A 22,666-nucleotide genomic window follows, 5' to 3' on the forward strand; every position below is an offset into this window, starting at 1 on the left:
ACAAAACAAATCACCGTCCGACGCAACATCCACTCATCGAAGAGACGTCACTTTACATACTTCCAGTATACATTTGATTCCAGCAATTTCCATTTGGCATACGGTTCGAGTCGCTCATCAGTCTCGGTGCATATACCTCCTCAATCCCTGTAACACACGGATGAAAGGCAGTACAACGTCATGATGAATACGACCATATGAAATAACCAACACATCACAATCTGGATATCATCAATACTTATCTGTTAAACGTCACTAACATCCGACATGGCGTATGAAGCATCAGTTCCGTCCACTCTCCATCGACAAATGGAGCAACCGCAACGACACGGGTCTATTCGTAAGATGCCTTCAGTCAAAGAGATAGCTTCGACAGGCAGTTTTGTCAGCCCGTTGACTAGGTTGGAAGCGGAAGGTAGGAGTGCTAGAAGTAGGGTGAGTATATCACAATGTGTAGCTCGTTGAGACCAAGGCAATTCAGTGATGTCTCCGTCTCTGATGGCACATTGTTAGGCAAACTCGGCTTCCGCTTCCAATGTACCACCGATAGCATCCACATCTTTTCCATCCTCAAACGCTCATTCTCAAAATCAACCTACGAAACAATTCGTTGTAGATCCGCCAGTACCAACCCTAGAGTTTGGTAACATGTTCCGCAATTCCCGATACTCGGTTGATTCGCTAAGCTCAGTCGGGTCTAGAGATTCATTCGGTAGTTTCGGAACGATAAGCGGTAACGAGCAAGATATCGATGAAGGGTATGATTCGCCTTCAACACCAAAAGCCTCAACTTCCAAACAAGGACAACAATCATACTTCGAAGCCCAACAACGCAGCAGTACGCCTTCTCCTTCGAGACGACCACAAATAGATGAAGGTTTACAGATGAGAGATCTCAGTCGAAGTAGATTACCAGAATCGGATAGCAGTACTACACTCCACGGGATCCCAAATAGGGGCGTACTCACACCAAAGCGCAGTTTCAGCGTCATATCTAGGAAGCGACCTCCAGACTCTCTCAAACCGCTTACATCAAATCCTGCCCCATCCTTACCTTTGCCTCAACAGGGGCTCAACCCTGATACTATACCTGCGAGGATTCAGCGTAATCGTGCGGGTTCAGATGCTCACGCTAAGGAAGTGTTAGGAGTTCATCAACCAGAGGAGACGGAAGTGACAATGGATTGGGCTAGTGTTCATGGTGAGCAAGGAAGTGATTGGGGAGATGACGAGAGTCAATTTGAATGGTTGGATACGGAAGATGCACCAGAAGCTGTGAATGGTATAGAAGGGAAAGGAAGTCCATCAAAAAAATTATCGAAACTCAAAGCAGCTGTCACTGCAGTCAGCGTTGGAACCGAAGGACATAGGAGATTGAGAAAACCCCTTGTTATACATCGAAGAGCACCACCACCTCCACCGGATACAGCCCCTGCTGCACCGAGACCCGAACCTCCTTTATCACCAAACAAGCGACTTACCAATATACCACCACCAATGCCTCATCCTACTGCGATGATGCCTACACCTCGATCCGGTCACACTGAAGCACCCAAAAGAGCAGGGACTCTTCGGACCGCTTCCTCAAAATCTAGCCAGACAATATCTCAAAGAAAAAATCAGATAGAAGAACAATACTCACATGATCAGTCTACTGACATTTTTCATCCTCCCCAAGCGCCATTCAGTATCAGCGGAGAAAGAAGCATGCGTCCAAGTCCTCTGATGGTACCGATGAAATTGGCCGATGGACCGTCTTCTCCAATGGGAGCGGTAGATTCGGAATCTCGACATTCTCAAATGTCATTCCTATCAGTCGCGTATTCCTTCTACGACCTAGATGGTAATAATTCTCCATCAACAACTCCAAAACCTACAGAACCTGGAGTAGATCTAGCCTTTCCACATGGGAAATACGTCAAAGTTTCAGCATCTAAACTGGAGAGGGAACGGCAATTGAGGGAAAGGACAACATCTGAAAGTACGGTTGGTAGTACAGGAGACGCAGGTAAGACTCCAGAGGAGTTTGTCCATGCTGGAATAGAAGCTAGGGGTAAAGGTGATTTGGCAAAATCAGCTTGGTATTTCATGAGAGCTGCTCAAGGTGGTAGCCCGACAGGAAGGATGTACTGGGGTGAGTCAGACACCTCCTCTTCCAATTTGAAACTTAGCTTATATCTCATTTTGGCGGCCAGGTCTTGCTCTACGACACGGATGGGGAGTAGCTAGAGATGAAAGAAAAGCATTCATAGAGCTCAAACAAGCATGCGAAGAAACACTAGCTGAAGGTGGATTAGATTTCCATAAATCACCAGGTCACGTCAAATTGACTCAACAGCAGAAGAAAGCAATGCAAGTTAGTATTACTCATTTTCACCAAGTTTCCCTCGCATCTGAACTCTTCAATTCGAAGGGGGCTCAAGTTGAAGATATAGAAGTCTCAAAGAGCCAGAAGCTGACTTCAATCCCTTTGAACCATTTACAGAAAGAACTTTCCTTGGGCATGTTCGAAGTTGGAAATTGTTTCTTGGATGGAATAGGAGTGAAAAAATCATCTGATATCGCTTTGGCATATTTACGATTTGCAGCTGGAATGAATGATTTAGCCTCTCAAGAACGTAAGTTCCCCACATTTGGTATATTACAGGGCTGATCTGGGTTTCTCGCTTTTGTAGAATTAGGTTTCTTACTTTCAAAAGGATCCAATGGGGTCAAGAAAGATATGAAAGAGGCTGCTAAATGGTATAGAATGGCCGTGAGCTGCCTGCCCCTTTTGTATACCGATCTGATTATTCCATACTGATAAAATTGAGGTTCTAGATTGCAAATGGTTCTAGCAACACATTTGGATTAGCATGGATCTGGAAGGTAAGCTTCGCATACATGCGCTAAGATCAATACGCCGTTCTGGATGATATCCTTCAGCAATTGCTGACATACTGTGTCATTCATGAACAGGATAAATACATGACGTAAGGAGGATATACCGATTTTATAGGATTTAGTCTATGACGCTATATAATGACCAATTTAACGAATTTTGATATTTACATGCTTTCTCACTTGACTTGGATTACCACGATGTACCTTCTAACCTGTAGATACCAGGACAATGATCTATAAATCATACATGTAAAACACTGACGACAAGTCTCATTTGGCCGGCTCATGATGGTTGATCTAATACGCTGAATGACTACCATTTGTTTGCGACTGTGCCGTATATCTACCGATGTGTCAACATCTGATTTCTCGGGGAATTATGTGATTTTGCAACTCATCAAAAATCCACCTGGTTCCTTGTTACATCAACAAGGAACTGGGGTTCTGAGGATTTCAAATGACTTTGCACAAGATCATAAGTCGCTGGCATGTCGTCAGCCTATACTAGTCTTCGTCAACAACGAGCAGATGCGTAACGAGCGCACGCATGAAATACTTCTTCAGGTCCTCTTCGTATGTTCCAATGTTTGATGATCTTCATTGGAATCGGCATTCAAAGCTTTCGATATTTAAAGATTTATTGGTTGTCCAGAGAATGCGGAATCTAATCTCCCCTTGTTTAATTTTATTGGATCAGAACGTGAAGAGGGCTATAAAGTGTTGAGTCTAGACCATTTTGTCATATATCAAAGTAATGACGAATTCGACCCGAAAAAACAATCGCGTCTCTCTATCATCAATTGCCTGCTCAGCGTTCCATAATCCTTCAGAAAAGTAAATAACTCTGAAAATTGAAGAATAGTGAAATCTCATAAAGCGGAATATATCACATTTATACCCTGAATCATAAGAGATTTAGACTATTCTCGTAGTCTTCCAGCTCGAATGTTTGTTGAATTTATACGATTTTGTGCAAGGTACCAAAGACTGGGATTGCACTTAATAAATCGGTGAACGCCTTTACACTATATAAAAAAGAAAAAGCACGTCAAATGAGATATATAAACAGAATTTACGCGAATGATTTTTCAAGAATCCAGGGAAAGTGATTTTTCTTCTTAATCTCCCCTGTGTCTGTGCGCTTTGGATCGGCTTCTCACGTTTCTCTACGTAAATCCCTTAACGTTTTTTGATTATCTATTGGATCATATCATCTTGTTTCAAAAAATAGTGACGATGTTTACTTCCTTTTCTTCTGAAGTGCATGCCACAAATTAATACTATGAATTATCCAATGCATATTGACCTGAGGGAAAAACGACTAATGCACAAGGCAAGGTTACTTTGTTACCGTACTAACTTTAACTTCGTTTCCTACAAACATTCAAACAAGTTTGACTTGTTATAATTGGTTTGTCTCTTGTAGTAAGCACATGTAACGATCTAAACATTGAACCTTCTGGTTATTGACTGTCATTTGCTTTTCACCCTGTTTCCTTTCGACCTCGATCCAACCTCTTCAATAACGATCGTTGAACTTCTCATCATCATCATCAACAATATACATTCAGTCAATTAACATATCGTATGAAACTCACTATAGTCATTCTTTAATAACAAAATTATCATCAACTGACTCGACACACCGAGAAAATCAAATCAAACTAGAAATCAGGTATCATTTGCAAAGCCAGAAATACTCTTTCAAATACGCAGTAAACACAGCATTTCAGCTACCCGTTCACACTACTGTCAAATCGTCAATCCGCTTTTTCGTCAAGATTTACGATTGAATAGCAAAGACAAATTATTGTAGCCAGTAAGAATGGCAGCAGTAGCAAATCGATACGAGGATCCGTCGGGATCTTCATCAACTTCAGCCACAAGGCAAGCAACAGTCAGTAGAAAAAGGACGAATGGATCTAGTTCAAAAGATGATGCTAAAATGATTGGACAATGGAGAATAGGAAGGACAATTGGAAAAGGAAGTTCGGGTAAGTATTAAGGTAATTGATCTACGTGTAAGTATGTATTTCTAATGAAGAACTGTAAAGGTCGAGTAAAGATTGCAAAACATTCCATAACTGGAAAATATGCTGCTATCAAGATTGTTCCAAAAGGATTAATATTGACTTCAAGAATGTCAATGTCTGAAGCAGGAGCAAGGGCAGATAAAGTTTTATTGGGAATAGAAAGAGAGATTGTAATTATGAAATTAATTGATCATCCAAATGTTTTAAATCTTTATGATGTCTGGGAAACATCTTCAGAATTGTGAGTTACTTTTATCGAGTTTTCGTGTTTATTCAGTACTTTTACTGATTAAATTTGATTTAGATATTTAATCATGGAATACGTACCAGGAGGAGAACTATTCGACTATTTAGTCAAAAGAGGTAGATTACCAATTTCAGAAGCATTACACTATTTCCAACAAATCATACATGCTGTAGATTATTGTCATAGATTCAATATTTGTCATAGAGATCTTAAACCTGAGAATCTCTTATTAGATAAAGATAAGAATATCAAAGTGGCAGATTTCGGAATGGCAGCTTGGGAAGCTGGTGAGAGGATGTTGGAAACCAGTTGTGGATCTCCTCATTACGCTTCACCTGAAATCGTTGCTGTAAGTCCTCAAACTGCTTTGTTCTAAGCCACAATTTAGAGACTGATCGATTTTCCTTTCACAGGGAAAAGCATACCACGGATCTTCATCCGATATATGGTCTTGTGGTATCATTTTATTCGCTCTTTTAACGGGTAGATTGCCTTTTGATGATGACAACATTCGATCTTTATTGCAAAAAGTCAAAGTTGGTGTTTTCGAAATGCCTGACGAGATCAAAGAACCTGCAAGAGGTTTACTTAGTAGGATGTTGGAGAAAGATCCGGAGAAGCGAATTACTATGCCTGAAATTCTCAGAAGTTCATTCTTTACTTCAAGAGCACCCAGACCTATTCCTGGTCGAGCATTAGTTTCTCCACCAGCTCTTGATGAAGTCGAACGACCAGTAAATTCACCTGAAGAGATTGATTCCGATATCATGGGTAATCTGAAAACTCTATGGTCAGGAGCAAGCGACGACGAAATCATCACTGCTTTGATGAGTAAAGAGAAAACATGGGAAAAAGCAATCTATCACCTACTTATCAAATATCGAAATCGACATCTTGAGAATTATAATATGGATGACGAGGAAGATGCCGAAGCGAGAGCAAGAAGACAAGCAAGAAAAGTCCAAGCTGGATCACCAGCGAAACGAAAAGGAGGACCTCCTGTAGCTCAAGTCTCTAATAAACCCAAACTTGCTCCTTTGGGAGAAAACGAGTCTATCGAGAATACCCCTGTCATTCGACCTCAAGCTCCGACCCCAAAGAAAGCACTCGGTCAAGCTATTGTCGTACAACAAGATTCACCTGCAAATGCCAAAATCAATAATAAATTATCTCAACCCAAGTCACCTATGGGACCTCGACCACCTATGATTAATCGAAATTCATCAAGCGAAACAGGAACACCTAGTGTACCCACAACTCCTACGCCTGCTATAATCTTACAAGGTCCAACACCAACAAAGGATATGCCTCCCCCAGATTTCATCCCTTCTTCGAACAGGAACAGCGATAGTAATAGCAGCAGACCTCGCTCTGAGATTCTTGCTTCTCCGGTTGATGCACCCCAGTTACCACCAATCAATGCGCCAGTCGTACCCAATCAGACACTTCAACACTTCTTTAATGAAGTCGCTGCTCAGCTGAATACTATGAACATTCGATCTTCGGTCGCTTCTGGTTCATCAACCAGCTCAGCAATCTTGGGAACAGATTACCAAGCTTATTTGGCTTATGCTGCGGGGGCCACACCGCATATGGGCGTTTCGAATACCTTGCCATTAACGATGGAAGAAGGAGCTGAACAGTTCGCAGATGCCGACGATGATGAGACTGAAGCAGACGTTGCTTCTATTCATTCCACTTTCACTTCCTCGGTAGTTGGACATTCGGTTAATCAAGGGCAATCTTCGCCTTTGATCGGTTTGGGTCTTGGGGGTCCACCACCTCCTTCACATGGCGGTAGACCTGGTTTGTATCCCATAGTTTCTCCCACTACAAATCCCCAAAGATGGTCTTACGCCTCTTCTACCGGTTCTTCCCATCGAGGCACTTCAAACGGATCCTACCCACCTATCGAGTCTCCCCAAATATATTCTCCCCAAAACGTATGGGATACTCAATTACCTCACCCTCATCCTCAAGGTCATTATCATGGAATGGTATCACCACAACCGCCAAGCGTACCTGTATTCCAAGCTGAACGACCTGCACCAGTGCCACCTCCTCGAGCTAACCGGCCTTTGCCTGTCAAACGATCTACAGCTCCTAATACAGAAACAAATACAACAGAATCATTATTACCTAGAGATACATCTTACGTTATCATTGATGATTCCGACATGGCTTCTGATCCATCAATTTCATCGTGGTCTACAAAGTCTTCTGGCTTCAGGGCTCATAGAGGTTCGGATGGATTCGGTATGCTAAAGAAGAAAGTCAAGAACGTATCGATAGATCCAGTTCCTTTCGGTGGTAAAAACGACTTATTAGGTCCTCCTTCTGCTACTCCTTCTTTCGCATCCACTTCAGGTGGAAGTATCAATGGAATTTCACCAAAGAGATCATGGTTCAATAATTTGTTCTCTTTCAAGGCTCCTTCTTTCTCACTTTTGGCTCAAGATAATATCTCAAGTACACGTGATAGAGTACGAAGAATATTGAATAGTCAAAATGTTAGAGTAGCTTTGGTAGAGATTGACGGTATAAGAGGATTAAAGTGTAGACAAGACGAAATCCGTGATCCGGTTAATAATGGTCAAGTCGTTTCGAAAGGTATACGTTTCAAGGTTGAATTTTCAAGAGCAAACCAAAGTGCAGGTCAAAATTACAACACACTTGTTACTCTGACATTGGAAAAAGGTGCTCAATCTTCTTTCAGGAGTAAGTCAATTCGTGTTGATCGTCAATTAGTTTACATGGCTCATTGCTTACTTTTCTCACAATCCAATCAGATATCTTCTCAATTTTGAAATCACAAATTGAAAACACGAATCCACCGAGACCACAATCTATTATGATGAGATCACCTCAACAACCTACAAGTGCTACTATACCTTCTCATCCTCAACCTTTACTTTCTGCTCCTCCTGTAAGATGGACTTCTTCAGCACCCACTACACCCATAGTACCTTCTTCACCTCGTTTTGGAGATCAACGCCACAATCTTCCTAATACTCCCGGATCTGTACAGACCCCTTCTTCTATACGGTTTTAATCTTCCCATTGTATATACCCAATCTTTACGATACACATGATGACCTTTGACATTGACAATTAACCCATAAACCTATCATATACATATATAAAGCTGCATGGAATGACCAGCAAGATTTTCAATTGTAGGCACGTAGAGATGACAGATCGATAATCATGCACGTGAATGACATGAACGATCTGATACCCACGGTCTGACTGACTGCAACAGAAGGTCGAATTCGCATATCGCGTTGTGTGCAGTCCGCTATCCACGGTACTGACAAGGTTTTACTCGGCATCATTTGAAAACAAAATAGACAAGATCGCAATTTCTTTTAGGGTTGAAATTTAGCTTCAATTGCGAGTTATCCGATTTGGCTGTCAGGGTATTTCGGAAGTAACTGAATAACACCGCATTGCGTTACAAGATATTTCTCTGTCCGATTCCTTGTTTTCATCTTTCCATTTGTGCATGTTGATTGAAACAAAAGGAAAGTGGACTCTGTGATCAGTTTGATCATTTTGTAATCTGTATCAACAGGCATAGTATATGGAGCTTTTCATGACGCTGCGCTCTCACTTCCCTTTGGTTTGAATCAAAGCTTACGTCATTTTCACCAATATGAATGTGGCAAATAGGTTCCGTTGAGGATTGGACCTGAAAAACATTCAGGGAAATTGTGGGTATCGGGGTAATCATGATGCCAGTGATGATGTGTACTAAGAACCGGAATGTATGATAAACAAAAACCCAGAGTCATATGACCCTGAATATATACAAGTCTTACTTCTAAACCCCCTCCCTCTCACGCAATGCTCCACTTTTTCGCACTAAGAATCGTTATTTTCGGTACAGAAAAAAAAAACCAATAATCTGGATTGGTGACACTCCGCTCTCTTCTCAACCCGGACTAGATACCCTTGGTTTTACCGAAATTCCAAAAATGCGAAACACAAAGTAAGCTTAGCTCATGTTTATTATTAATTTCACTTACGATAAAAATCGAAAAATCCACACGAAGTAATTGGAAAATAAAATCAAGGAACAGTTAAATACAGAAACCAAGTCAATTTGACTCTTCATCCGTTTGTGATGGAAACATGATGGTCTCACTTATTGATCGTAGTTGTATATCACTTCATCAACAATAAAGGAGAACCGACTCCACTTGAAGATCATTTCGACAACGATCTCATATCTGTCGCCTTTTCAAGCTAGCCCTTCACCATTACATAATTTGTGGTCTTGCAAATATATATCAGGAAAGGAGTTGGCCGTGGAGCGCATTTGACGAAATCCCGTCTAGTAGTTGGATGGATTCAACTTGTCTTAAAAGTCGCCTAAAATTGAAGGATTCGGCAGTCATATACACGAGTACTGGCCGATTTTTACAAAAGTGATCTAAGGAGATCCTATTTCTCGCCGCTCAACATCTTATCATTTCAAAGTGTTGAAGGACCATCGATCGCATATGACCATCAATCGGGAACATTTAAATATATCATACAAGCATGTATCCACCACCACCGCCTTCACATTTGGGTAAGGTCGGTGCTGGTTCCTCGAGTTCGACTTCCGGATCTGGATCTGGGTCTACCTCTCGGCTTACTACAAATACTGTACTTCAAGGTCGACCAAACTCATCCTCATCGCTGACTACCAACGTCATATCACACGATCATGCTACCGGCAAAAGCGGTACTTTCTGGGCTTCTACTGTCTCAACGCCCAGTGATGGGATAGATTGGGTTTTTACCCCGCCTGTATTGGTTAGACATGGCATGTTCGAAGGACGATATTTGAGGTAAGATCTCCCTTCATAGCCATGATAGCTCAGATCTGATACCCATTGAATACAGGTTCGCCTTGGCTGTCGCTCAAGAACCTGTATTGGGTAGGAGGAAGACGGAGAAGGATCGAAGGCCATTGGGTCCCGCCCCAATAGTGCGGTTCCGCGCTGTTGAAAAAAAGCGGCGCAAAAGTGGTGGGAGTGGGACGGGCTCAGAGGAAGAGATAGATCCTAGGTCAGTTTTGGTACCCTACATGTCTGCATCCCCCATATCATCATTCACTCGACTTCAATTTGGACATCTCCCAACTCAATCGGTAGTCGTTGTGGACAGTCTCGAGACAAAATTGCAAAGTTGACGCCCTTGTAATGGTCCTTTAGCTCTATTGAGCCCAGTCATCTTATTTGTGCAGCCGAACTCGGGCCTCCAACTAGCGATTCAAACCATATCTCTACATCTTCTTCGAAAACCTCCCGGAACTCCCAAAGAGCTGAAGATGATACGTCAAGTAAGAGGGCGCTCTCTTCAAAACAAGCAGCGGAAAATGGAGATGTACCGATGATCGACGGGGATGAAGAGTCTACCATGGAATTCATGCAATCATCCTCACATTCTGTTCCTTTCGGCTCCGATCATGATACGTCTTCATTGAGACTCCGTGACCTGCTATCAACAGAACGTGAATCGAACGTAAGGTCAGGTCGTGGAAGCGGAAGTGCTAGTGCTAGCGCAAGTCGAAGCGGGAGTCATAGTACAATTGGACCAGGATTTTTAGCTGATACAGATGAAAAGATGGACCTTGATAAAGATGAGTTGGCAGAAGAATTGGTTGACTTAGGACCGAGATCGACTAAGGAAAGCATTGTTGGAAGACAAAAAGACACGCCGGTTAAGACGAAAAGTGGGAAATCTGCTCGTGATGCATCAAAGGGAGTTAGGAACTTGTACGGAAATTTACATGTAGCCGGAGTTAGAGTACCTGCACCCGAAGGTGGAATGGGGACTTGGTTTCTGTTTACGGTGAGCGCTGTCTTGATTATGCTGCGGCACATCGTAAGCGTTGATGGCTGAAATTCGTATTAACTTATATGCTAGGATCTATCGGTCCGTCAAGAAGGGACATACTCTCTCCGATTCAGATGTTTCGACTTGACAGCGATCTCGCCCGATGACGGCATCCCTGCACCTTGTCTTGTTGAGGCGCAAAGTCAACCTTTCAGAGTTTACTCACCCCGACAGTGAGTGAACATGCTCCCCTTCACACCCTACTTCATTACTCTAGTGCTGATCTTATTCGGACTAAGAGTACCGCCTTTACCGAAACCTACTGAGCTGGCGGAGCATTTCGCTAAACAAGGATTTAAATTAAATACCAGAAAAGTAAGTTCAACTTCGAGTACAAATGCATCATCATACTTGGTGCCTCGTACCTGGATAAATGATTATACCATCTGTTACCCTTGTACACGTCATCCAATCTAATGTCGATGATGTAACTTTGATATATAGAACGAACGAACAGCTTCATCACCACCACCACTATCATCATCCTCTATGCCTCCACCGCCTGCAACGGATACGACCACAGGTGAAGATTTGGAAATCGAACGACCAGGTATAACCCCTTTACAGAGTGGAGATGGAGTTATAGGTGATTCATCAACAAGTGCAAGTACATCAAGTAAAACAACTTTGAATGAAGGAAGTGCAAGTGGTAGTGGAAGTTTTGGATTTTCTGGATCAGGTTCAATCGGGACAATGTCAGCAGGTAGTTTTCAATCATTTGAAGAATCTGTAAAGAAGAAATAGATAAATCTGAAAAGGTCATTTCAGTATTTGATCGTGTATATAGAAAGTATGGGTTTCTTGAAAATAGGTTTAAGAAGGTATAAATCCTTCTGAACAACGCATACATATATACGAATGACGAAGTAGAAAATAATTAAGAAGAGGAAAAATATGCTAAAAGCAATTATCATTTTGCATTAACATAACATCGATGAAAGCTGAAAATACATAATGAGAAAAGTCGAGGTCAAAGTCGAGGTCAAGTGCATGATAATATTTCATCCTTGGGAATGCATTTTCAAATCTATTTCATTCTTTTACAAACATTTTCAACATCATTAATTGTAAATTCAAGTCCTAGTCCAGAATCAGGGTATGATTTTGCTATTAAATTTTGAGATCTTTGAACTTCTTTAATTAATCCATTCGTAATTTCTTTCCAAACAATTTGTACTAATGCGTTATTGTTGTTGTTATTATTATTATTATTTGTTGAATTTATTGTATTATTAGAAGTTTCATCATCATCTAATATGAAATGTTTATCAACCCTTTTAGATAAAGTCTCGATTGATTTCTTTAAATCTTTTATAGATCCATTATCTTTAAGTATTTTTTTGAGAGATGATCTGTTGTATGCAGAATGTAAAGATACTTCCGAAGGTGGAGTAGTAGTTAAAAGTCTATCTATACCATCGAAGAAATCCTATTCATTCAATGATTAGTCTACTTTCTTTGGCTAAAATACGATAGGAACTCCAGTCTACTCACCATGAATCGACCGAATGATCTCCTGAGCAACAACTTGACATAGATTGACATGTTCTCCTCGTATAACCCTGTGGCGCGTTGTAAGAAAACGCCAAGAACAGGCGAATTGAGTCGTTCCACGTCTTCTACAAATTGATGCATATTTTCTGCGGGATTTGGACGTCAAATTAGCACATTGCCCCTCTCATGACGAGATGCAGAGAAGGAGGTCGGACAACCTTTGGGCAAGACTTGCGGCAGGTTTATATCGGAAGAAAGCCTGATACACTCACCAATCATGATAACATGATAATTCAATTGACCCTTATCTTCAGCAGCTTGACTATCTGCCCTATCCATCTTAGCCAATTGTTGCAAACTTCCGAAGACGGCGTTTATGATCTTTTCATATATGTCATTAACTCTTTGCCTAATCAGCAGATCGTCCGAACCATCCAATTGAGCTTCCATTTTTTCAATGAAAATTGGGAAATGCTTGACGAAGAATGCCACCCCTTTACGTTTCTTGATGGTCTGCTTCGATGCTTCGATCACTCGGATCTGATCATTCTGCATAGTCATGATACCAGTGAGCACGTCTCCTCGAGGTCTACATGCCGATGAGACGCCACTTACAACAAAGTAATCTAGCATTTGCCTTTGCCTAGCAAGCTGTTTGTCGAATAGTTGACTGAAGAAGATTGACGTGTTTTCCTCTTCTGCCTCTTTAGCCAATCGTTCAGTCACGGCGATGATACCGACAATTGCCCTACGAAATAGAGGGTTCATCGTCAGCTTAGCTCGAAGAATAGAAGAAATACTATCCGGCCGGGAGTGCAATTTGACAATCTATATATCGGTTTACTCACACAGGCGCTTTCTCAATGGCAGCTTCGGTCCATTGCCTTAATTCACTCTCGACAAATCCAAACACCAAGTCCATCATACTCCTGACTAATTGCATCATACCTACACTCATTCCTTTGCTAGCATGTCTAGCAGCTTGTCGTCTAAAATAACTATCCAACTCCATATGGTCCGCAAATGTTGATTCTGTGTCTGTGAGATGTAGAAAGGCAGATATAAAATCTTCCTCGCCAACGATTTGATTGATGACCTCTGTGAGCGCTTGTCGGTACAACTATAAAGACAGTCGTCTCAGCTGGATCCGTCAGCACATGCATTCAACAAGCTCACATCGGATGCTCGTATGGAATAATCGTTGCCTTTTTTATCTTTCTTTGGCTGGTGGATACCTGAACTTCCCAGACCAACAATTGTTTTCGATTTCATGAGAGCAGATGGTTTGCCGCTATTGCTGTTGGTTCCAAGGGCGGAAGAGAACGCTTATACCAGGCAATCAGCTATCCGCACATGTCCATCGAGAAACGGGTCACTCACAAGCATCATTTGACGAATCACCTAAAGCGGAGTTCAACGTGCCCATGAAATTCATCAGAAGATCCTTCATTTCTGACTGATGCAGTTGACTAGCTGTTGACATGTAATTCTGACCAGGCCAATGCGATAAGCTAGTGCGACCAACACGGAGATGTTCCAGCGGTCGTACTCACCGAGCACAGTTTCTGATACCTCTCCTCATCCATCTCCTTGACATACAGTATCAAACCTTCATACGTCATGAGGTATTCTCCCATTGATCGATGAGGTGATAGTGTCATAGTCTTCTTAGCAGTTTTACGGTAATCAGACAAAGTGGAATCGGACTAGATTTCAGTATTGTACATAAGCAGAGTTCATGGCGCAATTGAACGTCTCCCGCTGGCTCACTTGGTACTTGAAAGTGACATCCAGGTAATCCGCAATTCTTTTGCAGAATTGCGAGCTGTTCTCACGATACTCTTGCATTCGTGCGATAGTGGCCGCTACTTCCGCGTTGGCTAAAACGGATTTCCCGGTCAGCGGTCGAGCTACACAGCCCAAATCACCACACAGAAACACAGAGATGCTTACCGCTGTCCATACCAGCTTGCAAAGCCTTATACAAGGATGCGGCAGCGCGTTCAAGTGTTTGGACCCCTCTAGGCGTACTGGGGGATTCTTGAGTGAGAGTACGTATGTCCTCAGGCGGTACCTCAACGATTTGCTGAACGTACGCATCATTGTCAGCTGAGATGAGTGGTGTATCTCTTTGAAGCGCGGGTCGAACATACCAGTAATTGTCTCAGCTCGTTTAACAAAGCTTGCTGGTTAGATGTTTGCACTTGCAAACCCCGATTTTGGGACTCGATGAAAGATATGTCGTCAGATACGGCCTGTTTGTGATGATCAGTTTTATGTCTAGGATTTCCCATTGGTTATCGGCCAGCTCACGTTCAGTTGCATCTTATATCCCGTAATTTGCAAGTCGATATCGTCAAGCTCCAGTAAGGCTTCGTCAATATGACCGAGAACTTGGGCTATACGGTCGTCAGATTCGAGGAAAGCATGAATATTCGCCTGCGCCAAGAGAAGTATTAGCATATCGATCTATATCACGCACGATGGATTTGACGTACGGAATCCAAAGCTGCTAGCTCGTCCAAGAGCCTTCCTTCAATAGCATCCGCTCCACCCTTCTTGCGTTCTCCTACGACACCGTTCGGCGCATTCAGCCCTGCTGTCCAGTCAAAACCTTCCAACATCTCTTCAACATTATTCATGATCGCCTGATCAGTTTCTTGTCCATCATCTACGGATAAACCGATCGCGCCAGGTAATATACCAGTTTTCGATTTCAGCAGGACTTCTCTTGAAAAAGTGGTATCTAGCGGTGGAGGGTGAAAAGATGCTCTTCTGGCTAATTTCTTTTCGGTCACTGCTTTAGGTACCTCACTTGCTGGTGGGCCTGAAAATGTAGATTCAGACGGGACGAGGGGAGAAGCTTCTGTAGTCGTTATAGTTGGCGTGAGCATTTGTTGCCGTTGTTGTGAAGGCGCACTTTCGGTCTGGATCGGCCGTAATGATGATTTGGGGGCTGCAGCCGGAGGGATCGTTGGATCTTTCGGACGTGAGGGAGGTTGGGCATCTTCCGATATGGCTCTCATGCCCTCGTTTGACGGTCTTCGGGAAATTTTGCTTGACGAAGGCATTCCATCGTATTCCGAAGCAGCCGATACATTTCTCAAAGCACTTTGAACCATTCTATCTTCCGACCCCTTTTTGGGCCCAGTTGCAGAGGGATAACCTATACCCAAGCCTGGTGAAGGAGTTACATTCGGCGTATTCCGCGGAGATGAATCTCTAACATCATTACTTTCTGGTATGACAGGTCGCCGCATGGATGATTCTCCCAAAGGCGAACGGCTAATTCCATTTCCACCAAATGACGGACGACGCTCGTCATCAAGTGAAGGTCTCCCGTTTGACTGATGATAATGACTTGAACCACCTGACGCCATTGACGACGAAGATCCGCTTCGCGTCTGTTTGAGTATATTAGGCGGTGCAAGGTCCATCGACCGTCCCAGTGGAGAGGAAGCCGAGCCGTGTCGGTCCATTGAGGGAGGAGGGGCGGGAACGTCTGATGATAATTGGTCAATTAGCTTTTATGAGCGGTGGAATGTAAGATTAGGAAGTGAATTGACCTACAGTCACTGCCATTATAGTTTTGAGCGGTACCGGACTGCGCGGTAGGACCAGGAGTGAAGTCGATTAATTCGGGCGTGTCGCCCTTGGTATAAGTTTTATAGACCTTTACTATGGAGTTGAGAAAATGACTTTGATCTTTCGGGCGTTCTGTTGTCCAGTGGTATCTACGTATCGTCATTGTCAAGGCAAAATCGGTTGGCTACATCGAAATAGAGTTAGTATTCAGACTTGAGATGAGAGAAAGACTTACCCCTATCACCTCTAGTATTCTAACATCTTCCAATTGCCAAGTTTTACCCTTTGAGAAAGATAAGTTGTTATTCCGCTTAGCTTTGTGTATTACAACTTTTCCTAGCTTGGTCACTAAGGGAAGTGTGGTCAGCTTGCATGATGATCGAAGCAAAGTTTGACTTCAAAAGCTCACCGGAAAGCATCAGATATCTCGACTTTTGTCCGCCTTGTCCGTCGCCTGGATCCTCCTCATATACCTTGAGATACGATATCAATGTCTCTTCTGGCGTACCATCTTCATCCCTCCTTGCAAATAGTGATGATATAATATGCTGTCGCACATCGTCGAAGGAAGGTTGTCGAGAATGCTGAGCTGACATGATCGTGGGTACCTTCCAATGATCGCTCTTCACCTACACCAGTTCGTTATGTTGATTATGTATCCAGTATGTCCTGCTAGAAATATTATGGACCAGGTTGTTGTTGATGATGCGGTCACTGTACGTTGCTCAGAACTCTCATCTATCTCGTACAATACGTAACCGAATTCCGGTTCAGCGGCGATATCCGCCAATCATCCCATAAATGATAGGAGCGTATACAATATATATTTGCCACCCATTATCAATTTTTGCACGTGGTGTATTTAAAAGATTTCTGATCAGAATGCGAGCAAAAGTTGCTAATTAATGCTGTAGTCCAACTATTTATCTTTGTAAGCTCCTTAAAACTACTTCATCTGTATCTTGTCAATTTACAGAAGCTCTTCAAGATGGTGGCTATGGACTACGAACCAGATGCGGCAGGTCAAGAGAGTTATATACTGTGTGCAGACTGTGGAACTGTAATCAGCAGTGCTAACGGAGCTGGTCTATGTGAGTGCTTCTTCAATGTATTGCCACCTGTAAAGTTCAGGTCTTCGGATAACCCATGCGAATGGTCATTTAGAAGAACATAGTGGTGTCCATAGGCTATGCTGTACGCTCAAAATCCGCATATGGGCAATGCTGACCATTGATTCTCGCCATATACAGGTGTTGGATGTCTTAGGAATACGGTCGATATAACAGAGGGTATACCCAAGGAAGCGACACTGAATTTCTGCAGAGGATGCGAACGATTCCTCTCACCACCACAAACATGGGTCACTGCTCAACCTGAATCTCGAGAATTACTGGGTAAGCTAGAATTTCTATCAATTGTGAAAGATACTAGCTTACTAATACTGTTTTTTACAATTCAGCAATCTGCCTGAAGAAAATCGCACGACCCTTGATGAAGGTTCGACTGATAGATGCCTCTTTCATATGGACAGAACCACACTCTCGAAGAATCAAGATCAAAGTGACTATACAAAAGGAAGTCTTGGCAAATACAGTATTGCAACAGACCTTTGAATTGCTATTAGTCGTCCATACCGGTCAATGTCCTCAATGTACGAGATTAGCAGCAAAAAATACGTGGAAGGCTAGTGTGCAAGTCCGACAAAAGGTCACCCACAAGAGAACCTTTTTATGGTTGGAACAATTGATCTTGAAACACAATGCTCACAAGTAAGTATCCGCTATTCACCTAGACCTATCAAGGGACGAGTTGGACAAGTACATCACTGATTCGACCGCTCGTTGCTGCAGAGACACGATCAACATCAATGAAAAAAGAGATGGTTTGGATTTCTTCTATTCTGAAAGGAATAACGCTATCAAGATGGTCGAATTCTTAGCCGGGGTCGTACCTGTTAGGTGAGTCATTACGCTGGAGCTGGGATCTTGTGGTCATCGCTAATGTATGTCCGGCAACAGGTCAAAGGCATCCGAACAACTGATTTCATCTGACACCCACTCCAACACCTCCAATTACAAATTCACATACTCCGTCGAGATCGTACCCGTTTGTAAAGATGATCTTGTATGTTTACCCAGAAATCAAGCAAGAGCATGGGGTAATATCTCGTAGGTGACCTTGGTTGAGACCATAATAACGTATCTCTTGCTTATGTCATCGTGTTAGACCCCTTACCATCTGCTCAAGAGTCGGTAACACTGTTCATCTCCTTGATCCTATGACCCTACAACAGACCGATGTCACAGCACCTGTATACTGGCGACAGCCGTTTGACTCCTTAGCGACTGTGACAGACTTAGTAGAGTTCATTGTACTGGATGTTGAGCCTTCCGGACCTGTCAGAGGAAAATACGTTTTAGCCGACGCTCAAGTCACGAGATCATCTTCATCAAACAATAATACAGACGATGATGGTATGGGAGACGATGGAATATTCCATACTCGAACGCATTTAGGAGGTATTCTACAACCTGGAGATACTGTTTTAGGATATCACTTGACAAATGCCAATTTCAATAACGATGCTTTTGATTCTTTCGATCAAGATAGAATACCGGATGTCATCTTAGTGAAGAAGACATATCCAAATAGAAGAAAGAAGTCTAAGCCTAGAAATTGGAAATTACGATCTATCGCTAAAGAAGCTGAAGATGTTGCTGAAGGTGGAAATACACTTGGACGTGGTGCTTTAGGTAGAAAAGGTGGTGTAGATCAAAGAAATGTTGAAAGGGATTATGAATTATTCCTGAGAGATTTAGAAGAAGATAAAGAAATGAGAGCAGCTGTCAATTTATATAAAGCCAATCAAGAAGCTAAAGAAGCTGATGATGAAGATGATGATGTTGGAATGGGAGAGACGACTAAGAAATCTGGTTCAGGTATGAAAGGTGGTAAACGACGTACGGGAGTTAATGGAGGTACTGGAGAGATGCAAGTTGATGAAGATATGGGAGAAGGAACTGATGCGGATGATGAAGAGGAAGAAGATTTCCCTGAAATCGATATCAACGAATTACTGGAACATTTCGAGGAAATGGATATGGAGGATGCTACTGAGGAGGTACAATAGGCATACAAGTAGAATTTGCAAAAGTACTTCGGATGCATACTCATTGATGTATATTACAATTTCATTATTCTAACAAAATTCTTCATTTAACAAAGCCATCCGCCCGTGGGCAAGATTGTTATGAAGACCGCTGACTTGCATCCGCACCAATGAGGCGAACTTCCAAGCGAAAGATCACACCGTGATTCGAGAGTTGCAAAAGTCCTGTTGCATTCCCATCTTGAATATTAGGGAGACTTCGACTTGTGTGGAGATTTGCTCATGGGTCACTAAATGAGATTAGATAGGCAAGCGTTTAATCAGTATAGAGATCATGCACGACATCGTGAAGGAACATATAAGAGATTGTACTGGTAACCAAGTAATCAAATCCACATCATGGTGTCCAAGCAGTTTACGTAACTTGAATTTGTTGTCTCTTTAAAGCGGCAATGTTACCGGATATTACAGTGCTAATTGCTCCAGGTAGATGTTGATACTTCATGCCTTCTGCCTTATTACAATACATCATCCGAGTTCCAACTCAATATCAATCCTCTACGCATCTCTTCCAGTGAACTCCAAGCGACACCTCCCAATTCGATTTCGGATACCTTCGCAATCGGTCAAAATGCCTCCCAAAATGCCGGTCATCGCGCCGCCCTCCCCTTCACCTCCTCCACCTACGGCCAATGATGCTCAAGATATCCTAGTCATACAGGATATAATGGATACTCTCGATCAAATACCCCCAGAGCTGACCAGAGTGTATAGTGATCTGAACGAGCTGGGTGCTGTCCTGTATTGTAAGTGTTTATAATTTCCTTGGCTCCATAACCTTATTTATCTATTATCAGGTTCTCATATCCCACCTTGGCATATTGTACTTCGCTGACATGGCCATCTACTTCAGCAACACTCCTAAGCCTGGAAAAGAAGCTATATACCCTGATAAATTGGATACAAGATCCAAGCATTAAGCCTGAACAGCGATTTGAACTATTACAAGAAATAGCGGAAGAAGCGGCTAGGTATAAATTAGGAGGGGATGACAAAATACGGGTAGCTGGAGGTGCATGTGATGGCGTGAGTTAAGCTATATATACATACGTGTAAAGACTACGTGATTGTGATTTTGATTCTAATAAACCATTCTGGTGATTCAATCTAGATAATGGCCCATCAAAGACATTTGTCAAATCTATTAGCAGCCTCCACTTTATTAAACCCTTCACCTCCTTCACCATATACTCAGACTCTCACTTTACCATATCATCAACCGGTTGTCAATTCACGTCGACTTCAAAGAGCCGCTAATTCTCCTTTCCGAAATGTTGGAAAAGATGCTGGACCTTCTAATGAAGGTAGAATCGGAGATACACCTACAAAGAAAAAGAAGGGTAGGGTCGGTCAATTAGGTAATAAGGACAAAGATGATGATGAGACTTCTAGTATCGGTGGTGGGGAGAAAGAGAAAAAGAAACCTGCTAAAAAGAGAAAACCGTATGTTTTCCTGACCCTCGGTCGCAGTTTGTAAATAAAGATTTACAAACAGAATACTGATTTGTATACCTTGACACAGGGCCAACCGAGCTCAATCCCCCACAGATTCAATTGCATCAACATCAGCATTTACAGGTAAACCTGCTGAACCACGTACAGCTCGTCAATTAGCTGCAGCGGCAAGTAGAGCTAGAAAGGCAGAACAAGATGATGGTTCAGATGATTCAAGAGATGAAATTATCCCACCATCAAGAAAAGGCGGAATCGGAATGCAAGTCACCGCATCGTCCGATTCTTTGATGGAGAGAAAAGATGGTGGATTGGGATTAGACATGAATGGCATTGGATCAAAAGAGATTGGTAAAAGTGGAATTTTTACTCCTTCAGCGAATAATAATATTGGAAATAAAGGACCAAGTAAGAAAGTATCAGCTGGTATCAAAAGATCACATAATGATGATGGCGAAGAAAGCGATTATGAGGAAAATCCATCTTTGGCTCCAAATATAATTGATCCAAGACCACCGAATAAACAACCTAAGAAATCTTCTTCAACGAACAATACTACTCAGCTATATGATGTTGAAGTTCCAGAATCGGATAATATAGCTGTAAATGAAGAAGTCGATTCGAAAGTTTATTGTACATGTAGGCAAGTTAGTTATGGGGAAATGATTGGTTGTGATGATGATGATTGTGAAATCGAATGGGTGAGTCCGAATTTGTCGATGGTTTTGAATGATTCTACACAACGTCCTCGGAAATATGCGGGCATCCTCTACAGAAGCTGACCCTGTCTGATATCGCAGTACCACCTCGCTTGTCTCAATCTTGACAAAACGCCTGAAGGAAATTGGATATGTCCTAGATGTGTGGAGCGAAGAAAGAAGCAGCCAAAGGGTAAAAAGGCATCAAAGGCCAAGAAGAGTAAATAAATTTTGGACTCTCTTTGATTTCATTTCTGACAACATATCTGTTTCTACATTATTGTACGATGTCTCATAACGATCTTCGGTCAATTTGACTGTATTTAATCGACCTGGATTTTGCGATTGCGTGATGTATGTATGTGCAATTTCCGATTATTATATTATACGTTCACTTTTGATGCGTTTGTTTACGGGGAATGAAGCGTTTATTTACGAGAACTGAGAGGCAGAGTCGAATGATTCAATATACATCTCGTAATTCTTATGGTCAACTTAATTCAAGTATCGAGTCAGAACAAGATCTCCCATATCGTTTGATCCTCTTCATGATAGCGTCCAAATCTGTTATCGTTCTTCATCCCCCTTTTCTGTTATACAGACAGCTTCCTCTATACACCTTCGCGACATCAACGAGAAGTATATTAACCTTCTCAACCATAATCTATCGTTATAATCCCTGTTAACCCCTGGAAGAATGGAGATCAGGCAAGAGGTACGGTCACTGATGAAAGGTATCATATACAGATGCGATATGCTAGAAATGGACGGAGTAAATGAATATCTATCTCAAACATCCAAACGTTGTAAGTAAAGCAATCATAATGTTTGTCAGGGTATCAGCGCTCGTACCACAGATTTATCTTCCTAAAGAGTCAAAACCTCGTTCGGAAAGCACCGTTGTCATTGAATGGGTCAACACCTCCAATCCGCTCCTTTCAGTTTAATAATAATATGCTATGAACATACACGGTTGACAACGAATCTATCAGCATGCGTCTTGAATTGATATCATCGATTATGTCTATCTGACCCTGAACTCCGATTCGGGTGCAGCAATTCCCGAAGGAGATAAGACGGGTTATTTTCGGACCGAAAGTGGAGGACGTCCATCTAACGAAGTAATGAAAGGTCAAGTGAGACGTAAAGAGTAGAACCTATAAATACTGGACAAAGCAGATCCGGATCTGGTTTCTATAATTTGATCTCATGCGTG

General features: G+C 42.2%; 6 protein-coding genes across 6 annotated transcripts; 5 read left to right on the forward strand and 1 right to left on the reverse strand.

The window, feature by feature from the left end:
- Positions 1 to 267: 267 nt before the first annotated feature.
- Positions 268 to 2,976, forward strand: I206_100596 (uncharacterized protein; the record flags this gene model as incomplete). The annotated part of the gene is made up of 7 exons (XM_019152507.1): positions 268 to 435; positions 514 to 2,134; positions 2,196 to 2,356; positions 2,486 to 2,618; positions 2,676 to 2,755; positions 2,821 to 2,868; positions 2,959 to 2,976. 7 exons carry the CDS (start codon positions 268 to 270, stop codon positions 2,974 to 2,976), a joined length of 2,229 nt encoding a protein of 742 aa, XP_019014645.1.
- A 1,732-nt stretch (positions 2,977 to 4,708) lies between these two features.
- Positions 4,709 to 8,215, forward strand: I206_100597 (uncharacterized protein; the record flags this gene model as incomplete). Its single annotated transcript, XM_019152506.1, has 5 exons — positions 4,709 to 4,877; positions 4,938 to 5,157; positions 5,221 to 5,512; positions 5,577 to 7,881; positions 7,953 to 8,215. The coding sequence occupies 5 exons, from the start codon at positions 4,709 to 4,711 to the stop codon at positions 8,213 to 8,215; spliced, it is 3,249 nt and encodes a 1,082-aa protein (XP_019014644.1).
- Positions 8,216 to 9,708: 1,493 nt separating this feature from the next.
- Positions 9,709 to 11,796, forward strand: I206_100598 (uncharacterized protein; the record flags this gene model as incomplete). The annotated part of the gene is made up of 6 exons (XM_019152505.1): positions 9,709 to 10,001; positions 10,057 to 10,221; positions 10,368 to 11,007; positions 11,083 to 11,225; positions 11,292 to 11,367; positions 11,497 to 11,796. 6 exons carry the CDS (start codon positions 9,709 to 9,711, stop codon positions 11,794 to 11,796), a joined length of 1,617 nt encoding a protein of 538 aa, XP_019014643.1.
- A 283-nt stretch (positions 11,797 to 12,079) lies between these two features.
- On the reverse strand, positions 12,080 to 16,727 carry I206_100599 (uncharacterized protein; the record flags this gene model as incomplete). Its single annotated transcript, XM_070202237.1, has 16 exons — positions 12,080 to 12,481; positions 12,547 to 12,692; positions 12,819 to 13,095; positions 13,162 to 13,294; positions 13,395 to 13,666; positions 13,723 to 13,871; positions 13,927 to 14,035; positions 14,100 to 14,252; positions 14,317 to 14,426; positions 14,500 to 14,632; positions 14,700 to 14,801; positions 14,860 to 14,985; positions 15,045 to 16,048; positions 16,117 to 16,315; positions 16,367 to 16,479; positions 16,541 to 16,727. The coding sequence occupies 16 exons, from the start codon at positions 16,725 to 16,727 to the stop codon at positions 12,080 to 12,082; spliced, it is 3,615 nt and encodes a 1,204-aa protein (XP_070058338.1).
- Positions 16,728 to 17,119: 392 nt separating this feature from the next.
- On the forward strand, positions 17,120 to 19,261 carry I206_100600 (uncharacterized protein; the record flags this gene model as incomplete). Its single annotated transcript, XM_019152503.1, has 6 exons — positions 17,120 to 17,222; positions 17,382 to 17,525; positions 17,591 to 17,900; positions 17,982 to 18,089; positions 18,150 to 18,299; positions 18,358 to 19,261. The coding sequence occupies 6 exons, from the start codon at positions 17,120 to 17,122 to the stop codon at positions 19,259 to 19,261; spliced, it is 1,719 nt and encodes a 572-aa protein (XP_019014641.1).
- A 610-nt stretch (positions 19,262 to 19,871) lies between these two features.
- On the forward strand, positions 19,872 to 21,678 carry I206_100601 (uncharacterized protein; the record flags this gene model as incomplete). The annotated part of the gene is made up of 5 exons (XM_019152502.1): positions 19,872 to 20,046; positions 20,154 to 20,326; positions 20,412 to 20,743; positions 20,823 to 21,453; positions 21,553 to 21,678. The coding sequence occupies 5 exons, from the start codon at positions 19,872 to 19,874 to the stop codon at positions 21,676 to 21,678; spliced, it is 1,437 nt and encodes a 478-aa protein (XP_019014640.1).
- Positions 21,679 to 22,666: the final 988 nt, after the last annotated feature.

Source organism: Kwoniella pini, chromosome 1 (genome assembly GCF_000512605.2).
Source record: "Kwoniella pini CBS 10737 chromosome 1, complete sequence".
NCBI lineage: Eukaryota > Fungi > Basidiomycota > Tremellomycetes > Tremellales > Cryptococcaceae > Kwoniella > Kwoniella pini.